Source organism: Lutra lutra, chromosome 4 (assembly GCF_902655055.1).
Source record: "Lutra lutra chromosome 4, mLutLut1.2, whole genome shotgun sequence".
NCBI classification, from domain to species: domain Eukaryota; kingdom Metazoa; phylum Chordata; class Mammalia; order Carnivora; family Mustelidae; genus Lutra; species Lutra lutra.
In genome coordinates this window covers 4,529,643-4,553,694 of record NC_062281.1, presented here as the reverse complement: position 1 = coordinate 4,553,694, position 24,052 = coordinate 4,529,643, and the positions used below count along the sequence as shown (strand labels likewise).

Genomic DNA, 24,052 nt, shown 5'->3' with positions numbered 1-24,052 from the left:
AACTCGCCCCCAGCTGAGCACCAGTGGGCTAGAGCATGGGTCTAGAAGGACTTCTTAAGCTGGTGCACACTCCATTCTAGTGGATCACATGCAGAAGCCTGTGATGGGCACACTCATGGGGCAATTCTGGGGAGGAAGGGGACATGGGCCAGGCTGCTCCCACCCTCATCCTGGCAAGTACCTAGGGGCCATCTAAACGCAGGGACTCCGGGATCTCCGAGCTCCTGTCTGGCTCCAACACCATTCAATTCAAATAAAAGGATTCTGCCAAGACCTTCAGCCCAGCCTCCCCACTCCGACAATTTTCTGTGGGACACTGAGCAAGTCAATGTCTCTTTCCAGGCTCTCCCATCTATGAAATGAGGTTATTGGACATTCAAACACTCGTGCGGACTGATGAATCGGTAAGTAATATTAAGCAAACACTGTGAGCTGAATCACGTCTTTGGCTTCTACCACCTTAGGCAGTCCTCAAATAACCCCATAAGATGGGTCTTGTCGTTTTCTCGAAGGCATGTCGTGCCTTGTACATTTCCAGGGTTCACCTATAAACAAGGACGTGTGCATGTCTATATGCACGGACCATGTGAGCGGCTGCCGTGGCTCTTGCACACGCAGGGAGATGTGCCTAGGCTTTTCTGCACCTCGTCACAGGCGAAACCGAGTCCTGGTTACACCTGCGCCAAGGAGACCAGGCTGCCCCTGGCAGGGCTTTGAAAGGGATGGAAAGGAGGGTTATTTACAGACTAAGAGGAGGAAAGACGAGACCTTCCCCAGCAGGCAAGCACGGTACTCAGAGGCAGTCTGGGGAGGGAGGAGACCTCCTTATTGGTCTTCAGGGACCTGTGACTGTCCTCGGTTGGAGTCACGGGGCAGGCCAGCAGGGTGATGATGAAGCACAAGAGGAAGGGTTGTTCAATGTCAAGGGCCTGGGGTTTCCTCAGCACCAGTGGGAGTCAGGTGCCTCCTGGGGTCGAACCACCAGCAGCATCCTCGAGGGAAGGGCTGCCCCGACAGGCGATGTCCCAGCCACCATCTACACAACCACACAGCAGGGGTGAAACCCCACCCTGTCACCCCAGTGCTGTTTTGGAATTCAAGGACCCAGAGATGAAGCGAGCACCAGGACAGGCAGAAGTGACTTCTGAGTTCCTGAGTGCTGCCCAAACACCCATCCGCCTTATCTCCTTAGCACTAAGAGTGGCAGAACTAGCAGCAATATTACACTGATGTTAATAACCACACAGATCAGATCAAGCGACCCTGACGAGGCCGCTCTGAGCAGCCTGTCCTCATGGAGCATGTTCCTTCCAGCAGCGCCTCTGACTCGTCCCAGGACGCTTCGACAAGAGACAAGATTAACTTCATAGTTTATTAGGTGCAAGTGCACAGATTCCATCCTGTGTTCAACCTTGCAGGGTCTCTGCCTGGAAGGCCCACTCGGGGCCCCAGAATCTTTGAACACCCCGCCCGGTTCCCTGGGTGACTGCAGTCCTGCAGGCTATGTCCTTATCCTCACTCTGCCTACAGCACTCGGGCACAGAGGGCTGGACGCCCGAGCCCATGTAGCTGGGAAGTGGAGTGGGAAGGTTGAAGCAACAGAGCTTGCACACCCAGCCCAGCCCAGCCCAGCCCCGCCTCCCCTTCTCCAGGGACCCCGTTCCTCCACCCACAGCCTCCCGTTAAGCAGCAGAGCTCTTTCAACAGCCTGCCCAGAGGCAAGGCCCCACATCAGGCTAGGGTTCTGCTGGTCAGGAATAGGGCAGGGCTCAGCTCCCCAGGTGCCCTGTCTGTCTCCAAGACCCATGTCTTATCCTCTGCCCCATCCTGCGTCAATCTGAGCCAATGGTGTGAACATCTGCAGATGGCAGGGACCCCAGCCTTCTTAGCTCTTGCTTCTGTGCAACTCTAGGGCTAAATTCAAGACTTCTCGAAAAGAGGGACACATGAGAAGAGTCAGGACCTCCTCTAAGGACATGCCCTTGATGGCGCTTCCCTCCACAACCAGGCCTATTGCGGGACCTGGAGCAGAGCTCCCCCTATGTGGCGGTTACCCAGTTAAGATGGTGGGTCCTTGAAAGGCCAGTCTGTCTTCCGGATGCTGCTGCTGAAGGCAGGAAAAGGGGTATCTTGATGGGCTCCTGCCTCAGGAATAGAGGGGGGGAGGGCAGCAGGACATCGGAGCTCCCAGGACCATCTAATAAATGGGGCCAGGGAGGAGACCAAGACAATGCCAAAGGGAACTCCAAAGAGTTCCGGAACCTTCCCTTTGCCCCGTTGTCACGTTCCAGCCTTGTGGGCACTTCCCAATCGATACCCAACACATATCTGGACGGATCTGTCTCATTCACTGAACAGGAGCTCCAAGAGGTGGGGCCTCGGGGCTCCAGAACCTACCTCCCTGTCACCGCTGCCTGCTCGGCACAGGACCCACAAGGGCTGTCTGCTTCAATCCCTTCCTGAGCCCTGTGGGCCCCAAAGGGAGACAGCAGGGAGGCCTTCCTCCTTTAAAGTTAGCCTTGCAGGTATGAACCCCTCCGGGACAGGTGTTGTAGTAAAACAGTGCCTTCGAAAGCTAGCCAACTGTGGCTTCAAACCTTCCATTACTTAATACTAATGGCATGGTCTCATTAGTGAAACGCTCTAAAACCCTGTCTCCCACTGTAAATAGGGACCACAAATCCAACAGGGTCTGGGCTTCCCGAGGACACAGGCAGCTTGGTAAACCGGTCTGAGGACTGGAGTCATGGGGCCAGCAGTTGCTTCTGCTTTGTGATAGGTGTGCTACCCTTGCTTTGTAGCCTAATAAACTGACCAGAGGCCTCTTCCAAGGTGCGTATTTCCTCTAAGAGGAGAGCATCAAGTTCAATCTTACTTTACATGGTTAGGCTAACCAAGCCAGCACTGCAAAATAGATCCTGAAAATTTCCACTTGCAAATCCTCATGAGATCCAGGCGTTGTTTAGATGGGTTCCTGTTCTTACGAAAATTGTCAGCCTGACCCAAATGTTTCATGTTTTCGTGTCCCCTCAGCGTGGCCTCCCGAACACCACCACATCCTGTGATGCACCTTCCAAAATCCCCTCGGTGGTGGGGGGCTCCCCATTCACTGTCTGCTGCAGCTTTGCAAAGGGGAGTTACAGCCTAGAGCTGCACGCTCTGTCCCCCCAGGAAACCCACCCGCCCTCTCTGAGCCTCAGTTCACAGAGACCCATGCTGATTTCAGATGGGAAGAAGGGTGTGGACATAATTAAGAAGTCAGTTGTTGGTATAGTACAGGGAAGGAGGAGCACGTTCTGCAGCCTGTGGGGTGGGTCAGCTAAAGGAGGAGTGTGGTGGTGCTCCGGGAACTGGTGAAGCCAGGCACAGAGGGATTCGTAAAGGGAAGAGAAATAGCTAAGGATCCACATAAAGTATAACAAAAGGAGGGAAGTGGAGGGAAGGAGGAAGAAGAAAGAGAGAAGGGAAGGCAAGGGAAGTAGATGGGGAGAGGAGGGTCTGGACTGTCAGGGAGCCTCTGCCAAGTGTTAGCCATGCAGAACAAGTGACCTCCCTCCTGGGTCTCCGCTCCTTCACCTGTGCAAAAGGCAACATGAGAATAATGGTACCTCTGGCCCCAGGTGGTCAGTGAGATGCCTGGAGACCATGCCTACCAGACTACGTATATACGGAAACTCGAACAAGCATCAGGAATGGTTATTTTGGGTAAACTATCCAAAACTCCACTCTTCACTTGTAAAAAGGCAGTCACTCAGATCAAGAGGATGACAACAGATAATGTGTATGAAACCCGTTATAGAAGATGACCAGGGCTCGGGGAAGAGGGGCCTCCCCCAGCTCAAACTCAGGGTGTTGATGCCATGTCAAGGCGAACCTCTCTACCTGCTCCTCCCCACCCCTCTCCTCATACACACTGACTCTGAGGTCTCACTGGGAGCCCCCAGGAGGGTAACATGAGGCAGCAGCTCTACGCCCATGCCCACTTTCAGAACCTGAGCTCTGGGAATTATGGGGTGACCTCACTGGGCAAAATACAGATTTAAGGGAAAGCAGATATTTCTCCTTTTCTTTTTGTTAATCAGCTATCAGAGTTTTTTCTAAATGCTGACAAAGAGATGGCTTCTTCCCTAGAGGCGCATGTTAGTATCCCTCTCCGTTCACCTGGAAGAGACAGAGGAGGTCCTGCAGGTGGGGTCTGAGGGGTCCTCTGGGCAGCGGTCCCCAAAGTGTGGCTTCTGGACCAGCAGCATCAGCATCGGCATCCCCTGGGCCTTGTTAGGAAGGCAGACTCTCTGCCCCCGCTCCCAGCCCCACAGAACCAGATGCTCTGGGGGTGGGGCCCAGCAAGCTGGGCTAATAAGCCCTCCCCGTGATTCAGACGCTGTCATGTCTGGGAACCATGGCTCAGCACTGATAAATGCTGGCCGTGGGGTCAGAAAACATGAGCACAGCTCCTGGCTTGGCCACATGGAGAGAGCATCTCACTTGGCTCTTGGTCACACAGTTAATACGCTTGTAAAATGAGGGCATCAGTATTTACCTCCAAACTACATAGCAGGGGCACAAATCCTGGCAGACCACAGTCTTTATAAACACCAGGTACTGTTAATGTTCTCAGATGCTCTACAAATTATTCTACGTGAACCAAGGAAAGGAAAGGACAGCCCATACTGTAATCAGTCCACCTGGAGCACATTTTCTAATAACTCTCCAGGCTTCATGAGGCTTGCAGAGCTACAGAGACACCCCCTCCAAGGGAGGTGGGAGCCCTGACATCTTGCAGCTGTCGGCCGCCCCTGGGGTTAAGACTTCGCCGATGCCCAGGACGCAGAAGACGTCACTTGGTGTTTAAAAAAATGCAACACTATGTTGGTGTAATAATAATTATACTTAACATTTACGAGCACTTTTTACAAATATAAGTCATTTATTTTCATTAGCTCATTTTATCCTTACAGCAACCCTCTGAGACGAATAGTAGTACAATCGCCAATTTATAGGCGAATAAAATAAGGGCTAAAGGGTCGAGGAACTGCAGTGATACACAGCTGGCATGTGGCCAAGTGCAGTCTGAAGCCACCAATCTGTGTCCAGGGTCCACACCCTCAGCCTCCCCTCCCCCGCCTGTCCCACTGTCCAGCAGCCTGCGTCTGCCCTTCCCACAACTATTCTCCTCCTCCTGTACAAAGCCCTTGGTCCTGTGACTGATCCACTAGGCTTGGCAAGTGCCTGAGTGTCAGACAGAGGTGGGGAAAGGTACAGACTTTCCCATCCCAGCTCTTCCTGGGGTGGTGAGATCCTGTGAACCCAGAACTTCCCCAAGTGCCCTTCAGCACCATGGACAGGGTCTAGAGCGCCATGATTCTCTCAGCGCTTGGCCCCGAACCCCACAAGGCTACTTGAGGGCACAGAAGCAGCTAAACTTATTTTCCATGAAACCCTTTAATTATTATAAAAATAGAAGGCCTTCAACCACAGTTATCCAACTTGATAACCATGAATAATGCACATTAACGCATGGGCTAAGAATAGGAGATGGGGCTGCTGATTACGCCAGGCATGAGCAAAGGGAAAGGGACCCAGAGCTAGAGGCAATGGCGTAAATATATCTTAGAGGTTTCACACATACAAACATGCACATATAATTTATATTTTATGGCTCAGAAGCTCTACAATGCAGTCATGACGTAAAATAAGTTGATTCCCACCAGGGACATGGTTTTGGAGGATCAAGGCTTCCCAGATACAAGCACTGATTTCAGGAAAGGGCAGAGAGCTGGCATTGGCTGTGCAGTGGATAGGAGTGGGTCACTCTTGCTGTGGGCCTGCCCCAGACTCCCTAATGGTCTCCAGAAGGCTGATGCCAAAGTACACAGCCTGGCACATGGCAACAGCTCAGTAAGATCAGTAAGATCTGTTATGATTCTTTCTACTCTGTGACTCTCCTTGAGACCAAGTTAGCACATCATTCCATATAAAATTGTCACAGGTTGGCCACTGAATTCTGCATGGCTCCTACTGCTAATGTCTCCATCCCATTCTCTCAGAAAGAATCAGTGTCATAAACGTGTACCCACTGCCCCTTGCTGTGCTGTACTTTTCACTTATATGAGAAACCCCTGATGTGTAGAAGCATCTTGTGGCTTCTGGAGACCTTTCTTGGCCCCGGTCTGGGAAAGAGGCACCAAGAAGAAAATCCCTATTTGGCAGGGCCCTCTCTCCTTTCCCTACCAATCCTGCAATCCATTCTATAGACATGCCACGAAATCTCATCTCACAGTTTCAAATAAATCCTGCTCTGGAAAGACACCCAAGAAAGAACTAGCTCAGGGGGGAAGGAGACAGCCTTTTGCCTTGGAGACAGCCCACAGCGTGTCTGCCATGTTGACATCAGAGTGGTGCCATTGTGAGAGCTGGTCTGACTGACCCCTGCAGTGGGGCCCCAGGCACTACTGTGACTGCCTCACAGAGAGGGTCCTCGGTGAACTCAGACCAGGCTTGAATGGGAATGTCACTTTCAGCTCTTACCAGCCCTGCCCTACCAGCTGTGCAGCGGTCAGAGCGACTTTTTCCGGGACGCTCTTCTTCATCTTCTGGGTACCCCACTTTTGCCCTCAGGTGCAAACAGGTTGCATTAATCAAACATCAGGGCTCATGTCCCTCATTTTGCTGTCCCTCCTCAGCCCCCAGGAACCTTGTCTTCCCCTAAATGGGTAGCTGTTAGGATTTCTAACAAGCCAGAGCTTTTATAAACTACATTGTCCTCTTCCTATACAGCTTCTTACAGGGAAAACATCAATGTGTGTGTTTTCCAAGTCTCAGTGGCTTTTCCAAGAAATGCGGGGAATGCCACCTTCCAGCTGCCCTCACTGGAAGGAATGAATGAGCAGGTGCTCCTGGGACTGCCTGGCTCTGTGCACAAGAGCTCAAAGGTTCCTGGGTCAGGAGCATCCCTGGTATTTCAAGAGGCAGAGGGCAACAGTGGATGGATTAGGAGGAGACCAGTGTCAGGGGGAGAAATACTGAGAGAAGACCCAGGGAAACACGAATCCAGAATTGGAAGGAGACATGCAGAGGAAGGGTCTCTTGGGGCCTCCTCACAGCAGCAGGTGTGACGTGTACTCCAAACATGTGGATTCCATGTGCCACGTAACACGTGGTGCTGGGCAGTGGTCAACAGGGAATTTGTCAGAAGAGCAGCATTTGACAATCAAACACAAATCCATCACACCTGCATGTTTCCAACAGGATAGTGAGTGTAAGCCAGAGGAGGACAGTTCCTTGGAACTGAGGAATTGCAGGCCCCCTGCCCCACAGCTGTTAGGGACTTTGTGGCAGGTGGGCCCCCAATGTCCCTCACGCCAGCTGCCTTTCCTGAGAGGCTGGATGCTTCATGTCCACGGCAATGTGGAGGAGCCTGCTTTGTCTTTGAGGGCATGTGTGCAGAACCTGCTGCTCTTCTTAGACCTGGGGACCAGGCTGCCTCTGCTGACCATTGGGAACCTGGCTTCCCAACAACTGATGGGCTTGGACTCTCCCCTCAGTTTTCCACATGGCATCTTTAATTATGTGATGACCCACCGCATGAAAACTCTCCTATAAGAGGACTTGAGGACACTCAGGACACTTGCTGCTCATGGCTCTGGTACCCTCTTCAGGGCATTTAGCTGAAGTTACTAGAAGGCAGCATCTGGGCTACTTGTCGGACTCAGATTCCTCCTTTGGCACTTTGGTCCTGTCAGGTTTTTGATCCAGGCAGGGATTGAAGAAAGCCGTAAAAGACAAGGAACTGATGTTTGTGTGACCTAAAGCTCTGTCTGCTACCACGCCAGCCAGCCCAATAAAATCCAGCCAAGTTCCTGACACTCACTCGTGTATTTTTTCTGATGCACCACACCATGAAACCTGAGCACAAAATCCATATGAACTTTTATTTATTGCCATATGGATTTCAGTGGAAATGCTTAAGGAGGGACTTTCTGGTGGTGGTGGTTTTTGAGTTTCTTTGCTTTGACCAAATGCTGAGTGCTGAGTTGCTGACCCAAGCATGGCTTTACAGGACACTCTGCCCCAATTTCTTCTCCTGTGGGTCTCAGCTGCCCTTGCTAGCTATAGGGCATAATCTGGGCTGATGAGGGGGTGGGGAGCTCTCTCCCTGTGCTGTCCCGTACTGTGCTCCATTCCAGGGAAATGCAGCCCTGCCCCGCCTCCCCATCCTGGTCCGGGCCAGTCCTGCCTGAGGCCCCTCCCCGACCCCAGCCCCACTCTCGTTGTAATATTAACACCAGCTGCTGCTCATAAACAGGACAACGGCAGCAGGCAATGCACCGTGTCGTGTATCTGAGCAGCTGGAGAGGCTGCGGGCGTGGTCATTCAGCGATATCACAAGGATCCATTTAAACAGGCCTGCCTTGGGCGCCTGGGTGGTTCAGTGGGTTAAGCCTCTGCTTTCAGCTCAGGTCATGATCTCAGGGTCCTGGGATCGAGTCCCGCATCGGGCTCTCTGCTCAGCAGGGAGCCTGCTTCCCTCTCTCTCTCTACCTGCCTACTTGTGATCTCTGTCTGTCAAATAAATAAATAAAATCTTAAAAAATAAATAAATAGGCCTGCCTTCGGAACATCACCTCACTGGGCTCCAACTGGCTCATGGCACCACAGCAAGATGGCGGCAGGGATGTCAAGGCTCCCTTTTCACAGCTGTGGGCGCAGGGGAAGGAACATCTGTCTCTGGGCTTTGAAGCAAAAGTACTGCATTTGTTTGGTTTGAGTCAACTTGGATAACATGCTTGAACTGGTCACCGTGCTCACAGAAGCCGTGCCCAGATGCCTGGCATCTGATTCTTGCTAATGTTTGCCCAACTCACTATTTAGCAGGTGGCCACAAAGTTCTCTCCTGGACACCCTCACTGAACCTGAGGGGAGCTCATGTCCGCCTGAGGGGAGCTCATGGTTTGTTCTAGCATCTTCCATGCACAGTTGAGGAAACTGAGGCACAAACAACTGTGGAGAACCCTCCTTATCCACCAGGGTTATGCCGCAGGAGTGGGGCCGTGCCAGGAGCCCAAAGCCCGACCCTCAGCTACTGCCATGTTCTGCCTTCTGGACCCACCGGCCGTCCTGTCACCCTGTGCTCAGCAGGCTCCTGTGCTGGGAGACAGGGCACTTTCCTCCAAAATCACACCACTTTGGGACTTCCCGCATAAACATCTGTGGAGAACCTATGCTTAAATCCTTAAAATGATTTTCATTATATTAAGATTAAGACTTAGTCTTCGGTCAAACGTTCACAGATGTTGTAAAACTGGGAAGAGTAATTAACAAGACCTATGAAACACCCCAAATCCCGCTACCCCGGAATGTGGTTTGCCCTGCGCACGCGCCTCTGATGCATGAGCACACAGGGCTTCCTATATGCTGTATCTCATTTGCATTATGTTGCACGCCTAGCTCCCTGTCGCAAGGTGTTCCAAATTTTCACTCGTGCCCATCTGGTTGCTGTAATGCGATGTTCCATTAGGTTGTTCCCATTTTTCCTTGCTGCTGCAGTTGTCAAGTGTTCTTATAAAAAACAGAATCAGCTCGTGGTAATTTTGTTTCTGCTTCTATTTCTCCCTTCATATGAATTATGCTCATGATACTTTCCTAGACACTTTTTGTTGTTTCATTTCTCAGCACCTCCTGGAGTAGAACACTGAGTATCCTAGGAAACCCTCAGTGGGCTCTGCTGATGGGACCATCCTCCACTCCTCCATCCCCTGAGGCCCAGGCGGGGCCTCAGTGTGCCTAGCAGCGTGGGGGATGGAGACCACAACCTGGCTCGTTTAGGGACCAGTAAGAAGGACCACACTCTGGATGGCATGACTGCATTCGAGCACACCTCCTCCCCAGAACTTGTGAATGATCCTCTGGATGGGGGCCCAGCCTGGGTTTTAAAGCTCTGTGAACCCACCACCCACTCTCACGTACTGAGTACTTGAATGCTATCTATTACAGAAACATATGTCCCTCTTGCATGGATTTTAGCAATATCTTCTAGCAGAAAAAGGATAAGAAATGCAAGGGACAGATTTTTACACACGCTTATCAAGTGCCAGGGATGAAGCCAGGTGCTTTGTGATCAACCTCTTATAATCCACGTTCAACCCTCGGCATCCATGTTCCCATATGGGAAGCTGAGGCCCTCAGAGAGACACCAGCCACCTCAGAGCTGCGATCCAAACTGTGTCTGCCCAGCTCCTCCAATCAGCTTCCGAATTTGAGCACAAAACCGAGGCATCCTCTTCCCTCCTTTCCTTCCTCCCAGATGCTAAATCTGCGAGGAAAAGAGGACAACCCCGGCCAAGAGAAAGCTGCGCAGAGGTGCAGGCTCGCAGACACCAGAGGGCGCTGTGGGCCCAGGAACGGGACCAAACCCCCAGGCTCCAGGCTTCCCTCCTGGAGGCATTGGTCCCCAGAGCAGAAGGACCTTCGGGATGCACCAAGAGGAAGCTCACCGGAAACTCACATTTTGGACTTGTTTCTGTTGTTTCTAAATCTTTTTCTGCCTGTGGGGTTCATGATCCAGCTAATGCTACGGTCTTCACCTCCATAGCATCCTCACCGGTGCAGTGTGCACCCAAAGGAACCGCCATGCCAGCATCTCAGTATGCTGATCAGTCTTCTCTGCAGGGAAGAACCAAGGGCAGAGGCACAGAGATCGTGACCCCTCCCTGCTCCCTCTGACTCCACTGGAAATGGTCCCTACCCGCCCTGGGCCATGGGTATACACCCTCATCGCCACCACCAAGCCAGCTGCAAAGGAAATGAAAAGTATGGGTGTAACAGAAACAGAGCGTCACCAGCAAGCGTGCTCCCTGTGCTGGGCCCTGCGTCAAACCCTTCACGCCACCTTCTCTCCTTTAACCCCCCTCCGACCTTATGGGGTAAAACCATCATCTTTCCCCTTCCCCCTTTTACAGAAAAGGAAACTGAGGCTCAGAGTCGCCCAAGGACAGACATGAGGTTAACACGAGGTAGAGCCAGATTCCGAAGCTGGGTCTGCCCCATGGCCATCGGTGACCTCTCCTGGGTCAAGCTGGCCCTCAGCCTTGGATAGCAGAGGGCCGAGACCCACTCATCCATCCGCTCATGTGGCAACCTCGTACGTAATGCCAGCTGCCTCCCGGATGCTTGGGAGGTCCATCCTCCCTTCCTCTACTTTTATGGCCCCAGTGCCTGTGCTGTGGGCAGCATCCCCTAAAAAGCTGCCCCCCCTTACCTTAGCCTGATTTCATATTTATTTAAACACCGGGGGAGATTGGCCCAAGGACCCCATGGTGAATATGGGAGCCAGAGAGGAGGTTAGCTTCCAAGACAAGGGGCAGAAGCAGCCCAGAAACATGGCAGCAGCACACAATGGTCTTGGGCATCTGATGGGGTTGCTGAGGAGAGTCAGGAGGCCAAGAGCTCCAGTCACTGTTCAGCTGTGTGACCTGGGGCCAGTCACTGACCTTCTCTGAGGGCCAGTTTCCTCAGCTGCTGGGGAAGGGGGGCTTCAATCAGCCCCACAGCCTCCCTTCCTTGAGTAATAACCAGAGTTTGTGCTTCCCATCATCCGACTAGCTTGTGACCTTGGGCTGGTCACTTGACCTCCAAGCTTTGTTCTCCCCATCTGTGAAATGGGCATAAGTCACTGCCCCTGTAAAGTGCTGGCTTCATCATGAGACATAAAGTTCAGGGCACGTCAGCCCTCATGGAGGGCAACACACATCATCACAGTGGTTCATTACACACCAGAAACACAAGACACACAATGACAATCAGAGAAATACAATTCCTAGGCCCACCGGGCTCTAGTCCGTCTGATCCCCTCACAACGCAACTGCTCTGGAGAGAATATTCAAGTGGAGAAGCCAGGTTTTTGGGGCCCTGTACAAGTGCATTAGTCACCCGTGGCCTTCTCTGCCCTCTGGACTTTGTCATTCCCCTTGACCGCCCCCCACCCAGCCTCACCTCCTCCTTGAGGGTTGGGGGGAGCAGGAGACTCCAAGTTATGAAGAGAGCTCCAAGGGCTCAGGCTGGGGTGAGCTGATCACCAAATCTCAGAGCCGCCGCCTACAAGGGCCTTTATGCATCATCTCGTCCCACCCCCTCGTTTTCACAGATGAGGAAGCAGAGGCCCAGAGAGGGAGGTGACTCACCCCGCATCACACAGCTAATATGCGGCAGAATCTAGACTCAGACTTTGCTAAAAATATTCAGATGCAAGAGAATGTCAACCAAGGACAGAGCCAGAAGTGCGAGAGTCTGCTCAGCTGTCCTTCTGTCCTGCTGGCCCTGAGGATGTGATGGGGCCTCCCCGGCTGCCACTGTGACCCAGTAGGTCCCGACTGTGGCCCTGCAGGCAGGGATGTGGGTCCTAGGGAGAGGCCAGCAGCCACCAGGGGAATACGGCTGCCCATTCTGAGCTACACCAGAACCGACAAGGCTGAGATGCACCTGCTGCTCCTGTCTCTTCTTACCAGACACCCACGCAGGAGGACAGCTCAGCCATCAGAGGACATGCTGGTCCAGGAGACACACAGCAGTTCAGCCAGCAAGCATCACCCAGACCCAGCACCCTGACTTCAAGGACAGCCCCAATCCTGACAGGAACATCTAGGGGTCCTGCTAAAACCTGTGCTCCAGGCCCATGGGGACCTAGCAAGCCAGCAACACTAGATAAAGGTAGTTGCTAAACTTGAGCACCTACCCTCTAGGTGTCATGCTTTTAAGCCACATGGGAACCATGGATGGTGGCCACCACCAGCCCCGTCTGAGGGGTCAGCAGACGCAGCTTGGAAAACTGATGACAATGTCACACTGTGCCGTGTGTGCCTCCCGCAGCCTCTCAGACTGCTGTGTATCCTTGTGTAGGAGTTAATCTCTGTGTGTGTGCATGTGTGTGCACATCTGGGCTTCCAGTAGGGATAAAAGAGAAGTTCACCATGGAATCAGTGAAGACAGAGAAGTAGGGAAGAAAATACATACCCTCAACACGGATATCTGGCCTAACAAAGGGGCTCCACCTCCAGAATCAATCTCTTTCTGCCTCTGGCTTGTGTACACACACACACACACACACACACACACACACACGTGCACACACACACAACTGGGGTCATACTGTATAGATGTTTTTCCATGTGCTTTAAAAATTAACCATTATTTTCATTTCCTAGGTTATTATTCATCTAAATGTGGTTTTTGCCTCCCTGAGAGCCACTGTATCATTTAGTTGCACGAGAACGCACTTGGGCCCCGTGCCCGCCCCATAGCACGTGGCTGCTTCCAGTCTGACTTCTGGATGACACGGAGTGAAACCCGGGGTAGTCACATCTGTTCAGCCTTGCTTTAGCTCCACGGAGCAAATCTCTGGAGTGAAAGTACACTGTGAGAGGGGACCTGCTGGGAGAGAATGGGCTGGCCATAGGAAAGCCGTTTCCATGGTAATGGAACAGAGTGGCACCAGCTCATACAGCCGGCCGCATGTGAGGGTGGAGAAGCCACCAGGGTCCACCAGCACTGCATGCTGACGAGGTCCTAGTGCAGATGCCCAAGAGTCCTGGGGCTGTCTCTCCCCGGACACGCAAAGTACATTTTTAATTGTTAGTGGGAATGAAAAACAGCATTTTAGTGACACCTTCGTTTTTATTTCTCCTCACAGACTAACCACTTAAGAAAGCTTTCCTCCTCGGAAGGAAGCCCCATGTCCTAGGATCTACACTTGTGCTCCTTCTGATGAAGGTAAAAGAAGGTACAATATTCGTATTTGGGGAGAACACGTATAAGCGGGCCTGCCTCTTGTTTCCAAGGCTCTGCCCGCTTCCTCCTGCTCCTGATCATCTCCCCTCGGAACTTCTGCAAATCTCCCGGCAAGTCCTCAAATGCCTCTGGTCTCTCCCCCTCACACCCGTCTGGCACAGCACACCTATATGTTCCCACCATGTCTGACCACACACAGAACCTTCAGCGTCTTCCCAAACTGCACACGAGTCTGAGCACGTTCTGGTCTCTAACACCCTGCGTGCCGGTCCTTAGATCCTTCTGCAGCCCTGCATCCCGGCCCCATGGGCCCCAGCGAGTACCCTCCGCTCCAAGTACTGCCAAGCATCCAAACAAGCATCCCCTCCGGTTGTGCTCGTTCCTGCTCCCCCCTGCCGGGCCGCAGTGCCCACTGCACCTGCTTCAACCGCCCCTGAGGCTCCTCGCTCCAGCCGGGAAACCTCTTCTCTCCACTTGGATTCTCCCAGGAAGCACCACTCCCCAGCTCGGCCCCACCCCCACCCTGCTCCCTGGCCAGCGGCACAGCCCCCAGAGAAGTGATAAAAGGGAAATACTTACCTTTTCACCCTTCTCTCCTTGGACAAAAGGCCCTCTTCCCTAGAAAATGAAAGGAGGAGGCGCGGGTTTACGACAGAACATCTCCATGCACGATGTCACACGGCAGCAGTACCCTGGGGTCTGAAAGGGTCACATGCTTTCTCATCAGCTCCTCCAAGGAGCTTCCAAAAGAGATGATAACTCTTCTTTACTGAGTGTTCATTCTCGTGCCTATTACCCCATTTAATTTTTCCAACAATTCAATATTATGGAACTTGTATTTTTCCCCTTATGAGCTTTACTAAAATATCATCCACCTACGGTATCATTCACTACTTAAGTATACAATGTAATATTTTGTGCAGTGTAATACATTGTAATCCTATACAATATAATAGTTCTGAGTATATTTGCAGAGTTGTGCAACAAGCCCTAGTCGGCTTTGGGATGTTTTCATCAGCTGAGGAAGAACTCCGCACTCAATCGTGGTCACTCCCCATGCCCCCCACCTCCTGTCCTAGGCAGACACTAATCTGTTTTGTCTCCATATATTTGCCTCCTCTAGACATTTCATATACATGGAATCGTATGCTGTGTGGGCTGTTACAGCTATCTTCACACCCAGTGATTCCTCAGCAAAGCGTCTTCAAGGTTCATCCACGTTATGACCTGTATCAGTAGTCCATCCCCGCAGAATCACATGCCACCACATGAATATAACACACATCCCGTTTATCTGTTCACCATGCCATGAGCACTTAGGTTTTTCCACTTTCTGGTTATTATGAATAACGCCGCTCTGAACACTTGCGTCCAGGATTTGCATGAGATTATGTCTTCGTTTCTTTTGGATACGTATCTAAGAAGTGGAGTGCCGAGTCACCTGATAATTCCATTTAGCCTTTTAAGGACAGCCAGACAGTTACCCAAAGCAGCAGCGCCCTTCTGTACCAGCGACGTCTGAACGTCCCAGTTTCTGCACCTTCCTGGCTGCTCTTCCCATCACGAGAGCGAGCGCTCAGGCCTCTCGTCATTACTGACTTACCTATTTCTCTCTTCAATTCTGTCCCTTCTGCTTCACGTATTTTGGACGCTTGTGAGGTGCACAGGTGTTTATAACTCTTCCCGATTTCTGAAAGACTGACACTGATCATAAGACAAACTCTTTGTTTCCGCTGACGTTGGGTTTTACAGTCTACTTTATCTGATGACAGCCAAGTCACTCCCAATTTTTTGGCTTTCTATTTTCAGGATATGTATTTCCCATCCTTTTACTTTCGACCTGTTTGCATCTTTGAATCTGAAGTGTGTCTCCTGGAGACAGGATAGAGTCGGATCTTGTTTTTCTGTCCGGCCTGAATATACAGCATGATTACCGATAGAGCTGGTTTCCTGGATGCCATCGAACTTTCCATTTCTGCCTCCAGTCTTGCTGTTCCTCATCCCTCCTTCATGGCATTTATTTATTTATTTGCACTAAGTATTTTCTACTGTTACATTTTAATCTCTTAATGGCACTTCTACTGTATACTTTTGAACTACTTTGGTAGAGGTCACTCTCAGGTTTCCCACACACACCTCAGCTCCTCAGAGTTATACTACCTCCAGGGAGATTTACAAACACACCCCTCCTGGCCTGGTTCTGGTCCCTCTTCCTCCACGCTGCCGCCGGTACTACATCTGCTTGTTAAATGCCTCCTCAGACACAGTCATGATGATGCCTTTGAGCCTGTCATCCTGCTTCACTGACGCTTCCATCCCCCACTACCGTCAGTTGCTGAAAGATCTTACTGGCCTTTCTCGGTCCATGTTGACTCGTTTTTCCCTCCTGCTGCTTTCAAGTTTCTTTGTCTTTTGGCGCTTGGGCTGCAATCTTTCTGAGAATGGCTCTCTCTGTGTGAGAGTTCACCGAGCTTCCTGAAGGCGTAGATTACTGATTTTTACCAAATTTGGGATTTTTGCTTTCATCATTATTTCTTTGAATATGCTTTCTGACCTTTTCCTCTCTCCTCCTGGGGTCCCCATTAGGTGCATTCTGGTGCATTCTGGTGCATTCTGGTGCACTCCAAGGCTCTGTTCATTTTCCTGCCTTACTCCTTCTCTCTAGTGTTCGGATTACAGAGTCAGTATTGGTCTGCTGGCAAGGGTGCTGTTGCTCTCAGCAGGCTGTTTCCTACCTACTGCTGAGCCTCCCCTCAATCCCTTTTATTCTTTCAGTTATAATTTTAAGCTCTAGAATTTTCATTTGGGTCTTTTTATTTAGAAATTTCTATCCCTTTACTGATATTCTATATTTGCTGTCATGCTGTCATAATACCACCCCCTCTTTAAGAATGATTTCCCTTCGTCCTTTGACTCTCACTGTGATGGCTACGTTGCACCTTTTGTTTGCTTCTCCAGTCCCTGTGCCCATCACAGGAGACCCTGTTCCCTGCTGCTTTTCCTGGGGTCACAGGGATATCCTGGAGAACCACAAGGGTTCAGTCTCAATGTGGGCAGATAGGAGCCAGCCAGAAAGGGGAGTAGAGGAGGGAATAAGGTGTGGAAAGACAGTGTAATTCTTCCTGGTGAGGCAAAGAGCATGGGCAGTGGCCAGTGAGAAGTGGCCAGTTTGGAAATTCCGAGCTGCCAGTCGGGATGCCCAGAATCCAGGGGTGGGTGCTGGGGAGTGCAGGACAGGGCTAGAGCTGCAGCTGGAGCCACCTCTGGAAGGCCTCCCGTGCCCATGGGGAGGAGCCTAGACTCCATTCCGAGGTTGGGGTGTGGCTCAGTGTCTGGCTCCTGCTAGGTGTTCCATGCATTCTAGCTGACACACATGCTTGGGGGAAGCCAGGGATTCCCCACACCGGCCCCATACTCACCATGTCACCTTTTTCTCCCTTGGGTCCAGGAGCTCCAACCAGCCCAGTGGCTCCCATGTCTCCCTGCAGGGTACAAACCAGAGGGCAGCACTGGGTCAGGTCCCCTGATGACTTCCCTGCTCAGGCTGCCCACTGCCCACTTGGCCCTCGATGCCCTAGCAGCTGATTTTGTCCCTGCTGACCTCGGAATGAGGCCGTGCTTCCCACCCCTGGAGGAGGAAGGATCTGAATCATTTCCCCAACCTCTTAATCCCACAACTAAGTACATCCTGAGAAAGTGAGTGGGGGAACGCATCATGTGTTTGTCCCCGGCCCAGATGGGGAGGGAGATGCCCCAGGGTTCAAATCCCCGCTCTGCTGCTCACTGTGAGAGTGCCATGACTCTCTAGGCCTTGGGCTCTTCCTCTGTGAAATGGGCCTGCTCTCACGAGCACACAGAAGACTGAAAGCACTAAAGTGCTTTGAAAGCTGCCAGAGGTCAGCCAGAGTCCCCTGATGATGTCATTTGTATGCCCTGGGCCCTCCAAACTGTCCACGAAGCCAGAGAGGAAAGGCAGAGGAGAAAACAATGTTTGCAAGGGAAGAAAATTCACCAAAGGCCAAGTGTGGGACTGGAGAATCCTCCTACTGTGCCATGAGCCAGTCCAAGACAGGCTTGGGTGCCCACCCTGGGAGCCATTGATTTTGTCTGTTTTTCTCTTCCCCTGGTATGCAACTTCATCTGGGTCTACTCCTACCTATACACCCTCAGAACAAACAGCTTGTTGGCTTTGGGTGTCCCCTCCCCTTGGCCTGTCTTATGTTTCCCCTGCCTTCTTTAGCCCAAGCAGCTCCCATGCACCCTGCTGGACCCCTGGGCTCCTCCACCCTGACTATGCCCACAAGGGATCCCAGTCTTCTGTGTTGCTCTTCTCTCGCCACCGCATGCAAGCCCTGGGAACAGGGCTCTCTCTTTCACTAGAATGTCCCTGTACCAGAATGGGTCCTGCAACCTGAAGTCACCAGACCATGACTGTTGACCTGACCTGAGCTATATCTGGGTAAATGGGGCCACTGGGAGCCACAACTGTTTCCCTGGAGCCTTAACCTCAGACTGGAACAGTCTGACCTGTGGGGACCAATGGCCAGGACTGCAAGTCATCTCTGAGAAAGCCAGGCTGGTCTCCAGGTGGCTGAGTCTGAGTCCCTCCCTAGCATTCCCACCCCTGCCTTGTCCTCCCTGTGAAGGTTGCCCCAACCCTGGACCTGTCCAGCCACAACACGGTATGGTCCTTCCTTAACCAACCACTGCCTCCGACAAACATTCTTACTTCCACAAACCCCTGGGCACCTTTGCTCTTTCTTCCCTCTCACAGCAGAGAAGCTGAGGTTACAGCCCAGGGGTGCTCGGTGAGGCATAAAGCCCCATGCTCCTTTTTGCAAGGACCACCTGGCACCTTGGACTGCCCTGAGCTGCTCTCCTTTGGCACCAGGGGAGAGGAGCCCATCAGGGGTGTGTGTGTGTGTGTGTCCAGACTCCCCGACCCAGCACAGTGGGTGAGCAGGGAGAAGGGGGAGAGAGAGAGAGAGGATTTCAGGGTGTTTCCACCACCACGCTCAGCCCCTCTTTCAAACACCAGACCAGGTAACAGCTTCTGGATCATGCCAACCTCTTCCACCCACCTGTGTGTTCCCAGGTGATTCGCATCTCTCTGGGTCTCAGCTTTCTGAGACCAAAGTAAGGATGGGAGAGGACAGCCCTGTCCAGCTCTGTAAATGCTAATAACTGGGGGAGGGAGGAGAGAGAGAGGCAGCTGCATGATGGAGGATGGGGACCCCTTGAGGAGGCACCTGGCTTTGAGCAACGAGGGAGTTCAGAAAATTTGTGCAAAAAAGAATTTCATGCAACTTAAAGAAACATTACATGCAGTCTACACAGAGAGACTCTTACAAGCCCAAGCCCCAAAGTTTCTGGAATATAGAGGCCTAAAGGGATTGACACAGGATTAGCTGACCACGGAGAGCTTAGCCCGTTGGAGCAAAGGGGATGGAAGCCAGGACTTCCTCACCCAACCCCGTCTAGCTCAGGTTTTCAAACTCAGAAACACAGGTTCCAGACCTCATGCCACTTGCTCAAAACGAACACCACAGGACGGTCATCTAACACGATGCTTCGTCTCCACGTGGAGAGCACAGCAAGGGCTAACCTGGGCCCCAAAGGGCCCCTGAGCCGCGCCTGTACTGACCTTTGGGCCGGGGAGTCCCAAGGGGCCATGAGAGCCCTTTTCGCCCTAAAAGAAGAACAACAAAAGAAACAAGAAGTAAGACTCTATTTAATTCTCCCCCAACCTCTGCCTTCAGTGGTCGGTTATCCCTCCACAGGCTGAGGATCTGCAAGGCGACTGATGGTCTTGAAGAGCGAGCCCTTGTCCTGCCTGCGAGAGAGGGTGTGTGGCTTTGTCCCTCCCTCCCAGCTGCCCGCCACCATCAGCCCATCCTCCTTCACGCCCTGATCCCCATATCCGTCAGTTCAACCACTGTTTAACAATGTCAGGCTACACACAATCAGTGGCTGAAAATACGTCTGTGTTTTCTGGAGCTCGCCTTATGGAAGTAAAAATAGGTAGACATTTTTAGTCCCACATGATCATTGTTACGGGGAGAGGAATGGGTCATGGGGTCTTGGGAGCGGCAGGTGCATGGCTGCATGGGGAATGAGGGATGGAGGGAGGAGGGCTGGAGAGAGGGAGGAGGGAAATCACATAGACAACAAGGTGCTCAGGAAAGCATTCCCTGGGGACATCCTGAGAGAAGAGTAGGCAGGAGCGGATAAAGGGGGGGTCCAGGCCGATGCTGCCTACACAAATGCCCAAAGACAGCCAACAGTTCTTGGTGTCCTAGAAATTGGGGGAGCAACGTGGATAGAGATGGTGCTAGAAAGACAACTGGAGACCCTCCAGGACCACAACGGGTGGGGTGTGGGGGCAGGGGTGGGAGGGGAGTGCCAGGGGGTGTTTGAGTGGGGAGGTGGAGACCTCCTTGAGCCCAGAGTTCCCTCCCAGGGGTCCTTTTCCCCATGCCAGAGGCCACGGGAGTCTTGGCTGGACATACCCAGGGCACGGCCTGGCTGATAGAAAAGCCTGGATGGGGCAGGACTGCTTCTGACCTCCTCCCCCAGCACAGTCCGCCAGCACAGCAGCCAGTCCCCCAAACCTCCTAACATATTAGCCTTCTCCTTTGGGGTTCTCAATAGAAACGCAGGGGCAGGGAAGGGCCAGAGGTCCAGCCCTGGGTGCTCACCCTGGCTCCCTGCCTGACATCTCCCATTCTAACCTGTGGGTGCCAGGCCAGAGTGTCTCCCCTTTACTCCCTGCCTGGAAAGAGACCGTTCACAGCAAAGCTGGGCTGGGTCCTTTCGGCAGGCTGGGCCAGCATTTGACAGCTTCACCTGAGTGAGAATTTCTGGGTGCTCCCTGTCTCCCCGGGACTGGCTCTTCTAGCAGAGAGGAAGGACGGAAGTTGAAGGAGAACAAGGAGGGGAAGGAGGGAAGGAGGGAGCCTGCCTGCCAGGACATGGGCTTTGGAAGTGTGTCCATCCCAGTGAACTCCACTGGGATTTCACATCTCTTCCTGTCTGCCCAGCCCCCTGCGGAGTCGCTGAGCACCTCCTGTATGCTGGCCCTGAGCAGGGAGGGCAGATACAGCAGGTTGCAGGGCAAGGCCGCGGGCTCCGGGGACCAGCAGAACCTCCGAACTCCCCAGCACAGCTGGGTCCTTCCCCAGCACAGCTCTGCTTTTTAGCATCCTTGTATGTTTGGTTAAATTGTTCTGCTCAAACAGTAGAAGACTTTTTTTTTTTTCCTTATCAAAAAAGCCACCGGTCTACAGGAAAACAGAATCAACGAAGGCCTCGGGCACTGCACAAGACATTAAATGCAGCTGGTGGATGGTGCCGGTGGTGTTTGTAGAAACACTGGCCTGTACATTAGACACTAGGTACACACAACTCCACTTCATGTCACCTACTCAGAGTCCTGCTCATAAACCAGATCTGTTCTGAGGACTCGCACCTGAGCGGAGAGGTAAGGAAAACTTGGGGATACATTCACTCCAGGAAGACATTAATGGGTTGAGGGCTCCCCTCCTCAGAGCTGGAACATCAAGAAATAAGAGGTCCAAGGAACGAGACGGGTTCCCTGACCTGTGAGTCCCCCAGGGCCTGGGGCCATCCTGCCCTGGCCATCCTGGTGCATGATGGGAAATTCCCTCCTCCATGGATGCACCTACTGACCACTCTGCCCTGCTCTGCTCGGGCGCTCTGGGCTGGGGGCTGAGGGTCGGCTACAGAGGGTACCTTTTCTCCAGCCGGGCAGGAGCAGTTGATGGTCTTCAAAAACCCAATTTGTTCACTGCCGGAGGTGGGAGGCTGCGGGGGTGGGAGTGAAGGCTCCGTCAGCACGGTCACACGGCACTGGAAGGAAATCACAGTGAGTCAGAAGGGCAGAACCTGGTTTTCTACCCAGCACCGCTCACCAGCCAGCAAGGGGACCAGGAACCCAAGAAGCCAGAGCTTGAGCGGAGGGGAGGTCGGGTCATGCCCAGGGGCAGGTCCTGGGCTCCTAGGACATGGAGTCATAGGGGCCTGGGCCAACACCTGCTCTCAGCCACATGGCTGGACTCTCAGCAGCTGCAGGAACCATGAATCCTTCTGAGCCTCACTGTTACGATCCACAGAATGGGGACAAGAGTGTGTCCATCGTGATGTAGTGAGGAGGATTCGATGGGACAGCTCACTGTCTCACACTTGGTAACGATGCATTTCCCTATCACCACTTCCCTGTCTCCATTCCCTCTGTTCTCCAGGCCCTCATCTGACCTCCTCTCCTTCCCTCAGTCCACAGTCAGGCCCATCTGACTCCACACCCCCAGCACGAGGGGCTTCCACCACCGTGTCTTGGGCACAGGGCCTCTGAGCACCGTATGTGGACGTCATCCCTCCAGCCTGGGAAGACAGCTCTGTCACTAAGGCCATCTTCCGAGCAGCCCTAGGACTAGGGTTTGTTAAAGAAGTTGGGGAGGGAAAGCCTTGCAAGGGGGCGAGTGCAGAGAGGTCCCAGGGAGAGGCTGACCCGCACGGGGTCAGGGGAAAAGCTCTCGTTTTCTCATACTTTCCAGTCCTGCCTGCAAGCCTCTTCCTCTCCTCTCAACCAGCCCGGTGCACCGGGGCCTCCCCTCCACCGAACATGGTCTGCATGGTCTGTCCCTCCCAGGGCCATGCTTCCAGCTCAGCCTCCCCTCCCTAGAGCTGGGCCCCCCTGCTTGGCCTGCAGCCTGGCGGTGTCGACTAAGGTCGGGAACATGGCAACCCCCTAGAGAGACATGCATGACCTCCAACCCACACCCTGGGGGCCCAGGAAATGAAGCCCTAGCCCTAGATGGTCACTGGGCTCCCCTAAGACCACATCCTGAGGGTGGGCACCCCCTGACCCCTGAATGCCCATTCCTAGGCCCTGGAGAGCTCCATCACTCTGGAGGCCAAGGACCCGTTCCCTGCCCACCTCCGCATGCAGGAGTTTGCTCACCGGGCCCAAGGGGATATCACAGCAAGTCTCCAGTTCTGCGTGTCGGGAGTCACAGTAAATCATGATCCGCTGCAGGTCAAACTGGAAGGGACATGAGGACAGAGTGAGTCTGGGGGACTCGGCAGCCTGAAGCCCCCATGCCTCCAGCAGGCCTGCTCAGGAATTGGGCCCCACTTTCTCCTTGGGGTCCCTCACAAGGCTGAGCTTCAGGGGAGCCTATGTGTCACCTGCTTACACATCCCCTTCTAGAAGGGACAGCCCAAGAGCAAGGAGGTTGGAGCCTACAGGTAGTCGGCAAGGACGGAGCTGGCGCTGGAGTCTCCCTGGATCCACCGGGCACCGCCCCCCATCGGGCACTGCCACTGTATTTACTTGGACCCCCTTCCTGGGTGTTCTCAGGTCAGGCCCCAAAAGCCTCCAAAAAGGACCCCACTTTCAACCCTCTAGACTTCTCCACATGGTTGCTTATGTCAACTTTGTAATGTAAAAATGTGTCTCTATTACCCGCTTGAATGCCACAGGCCCCTAGTGTAACTTACAAGGGCTGTGGTGTCCGACACTCACACGGGTATGCACACACGCACATGTACACACATTTCCACACACAATGCACACTCATGCATAGGCACACACACGCCTACACACAGACCCACACGATACACACATGTACACCACATCTGTGCACAAACCCTCATGATACACACACACATGCACGTGTGTGCACATCCGCACACACAATCCATACAATATACACATTCACACACGTGCACGCATCTGCACGCACACACACCCACACAACACACACACACGTGCACATGCACACACGCACACAGTTTGCAGATAAAGCCCACGCCTCCTCTAGCACAGCCGCGCCCTCCAGGACCTGCTCTGCCTGCCTTCCCAGCTATGCTTCTCTTCACTCTTCTTCTACAGCATCGGACCTCGCAGAGTCCCACTGCCACACCTATACATGTGTGGCTTCTCCTCCAGGAAAGTCCCCGAAAACCCAGCAAGCTCTGAGTCATTCTCCAAAACTGTCCTGGCTGCTCTCACGTCCCAACCCTGTAACCACCACGTGAGTGCCGGCCCCGCCGCTGGTCACTCTACACACGACCCTGCATGTCGGTGGCGTGCAGACCACAAAGCATCCTTGTTTCTTAGTTTACTTTTAAAATCTGCTTCCCTACTAGCACGTGAACTCTGCAGGCAGGGATCCCTTGCCTCTTGTCTTCCACAGGAGCCCCAACACCACGGGAGCCCCAACATCATTTCTGGCACACAGCGAAAGCC

General features: G+C 52.9%; 1 protein-coding gene across 2 annotated transcripts in view; it reads right to left on the bottom strand.

Annotated features, from left to right (window-relative positions):
- The window catches only part of COL22A1 (collagen type XXII alpha 1 chain), a 249,235-nt gene that overhangs the window by 148,344 nt on the left and 76,839 nt on the right, over positions 1 to 24,052 (bottom strand). For both annotated transcript variants that reach the window (XM_047727479.1, XM_047727480.1), the window contains exons 8-12: positions 22,763 to 22,843; positions 21,535 to 21,651; positions 19,427 to 19,471; positions 17,202 to 17,264; positions 14,362 to 14,400 (exon numbers count right to left, since the gene is read on the bottom strand). In XM_047727479.1, the coding sequence (XP_047583435.1) occupies positions 14,362 to 14,400; positions 17,202 to 17,264; positions 19,427 to 19,471; positions 21,535 to 21,651; positions 22,763 to 22,843 (345 nt within the window). The remainder of the gene's footprint in view (positions 1 to 14,361; positions 14,401 to 17,201; positions 17,265 to 19,426; positions 19,472 to 21,534; positions 21,652 to 22,762; positions 22,844 to 24,052) is intronic.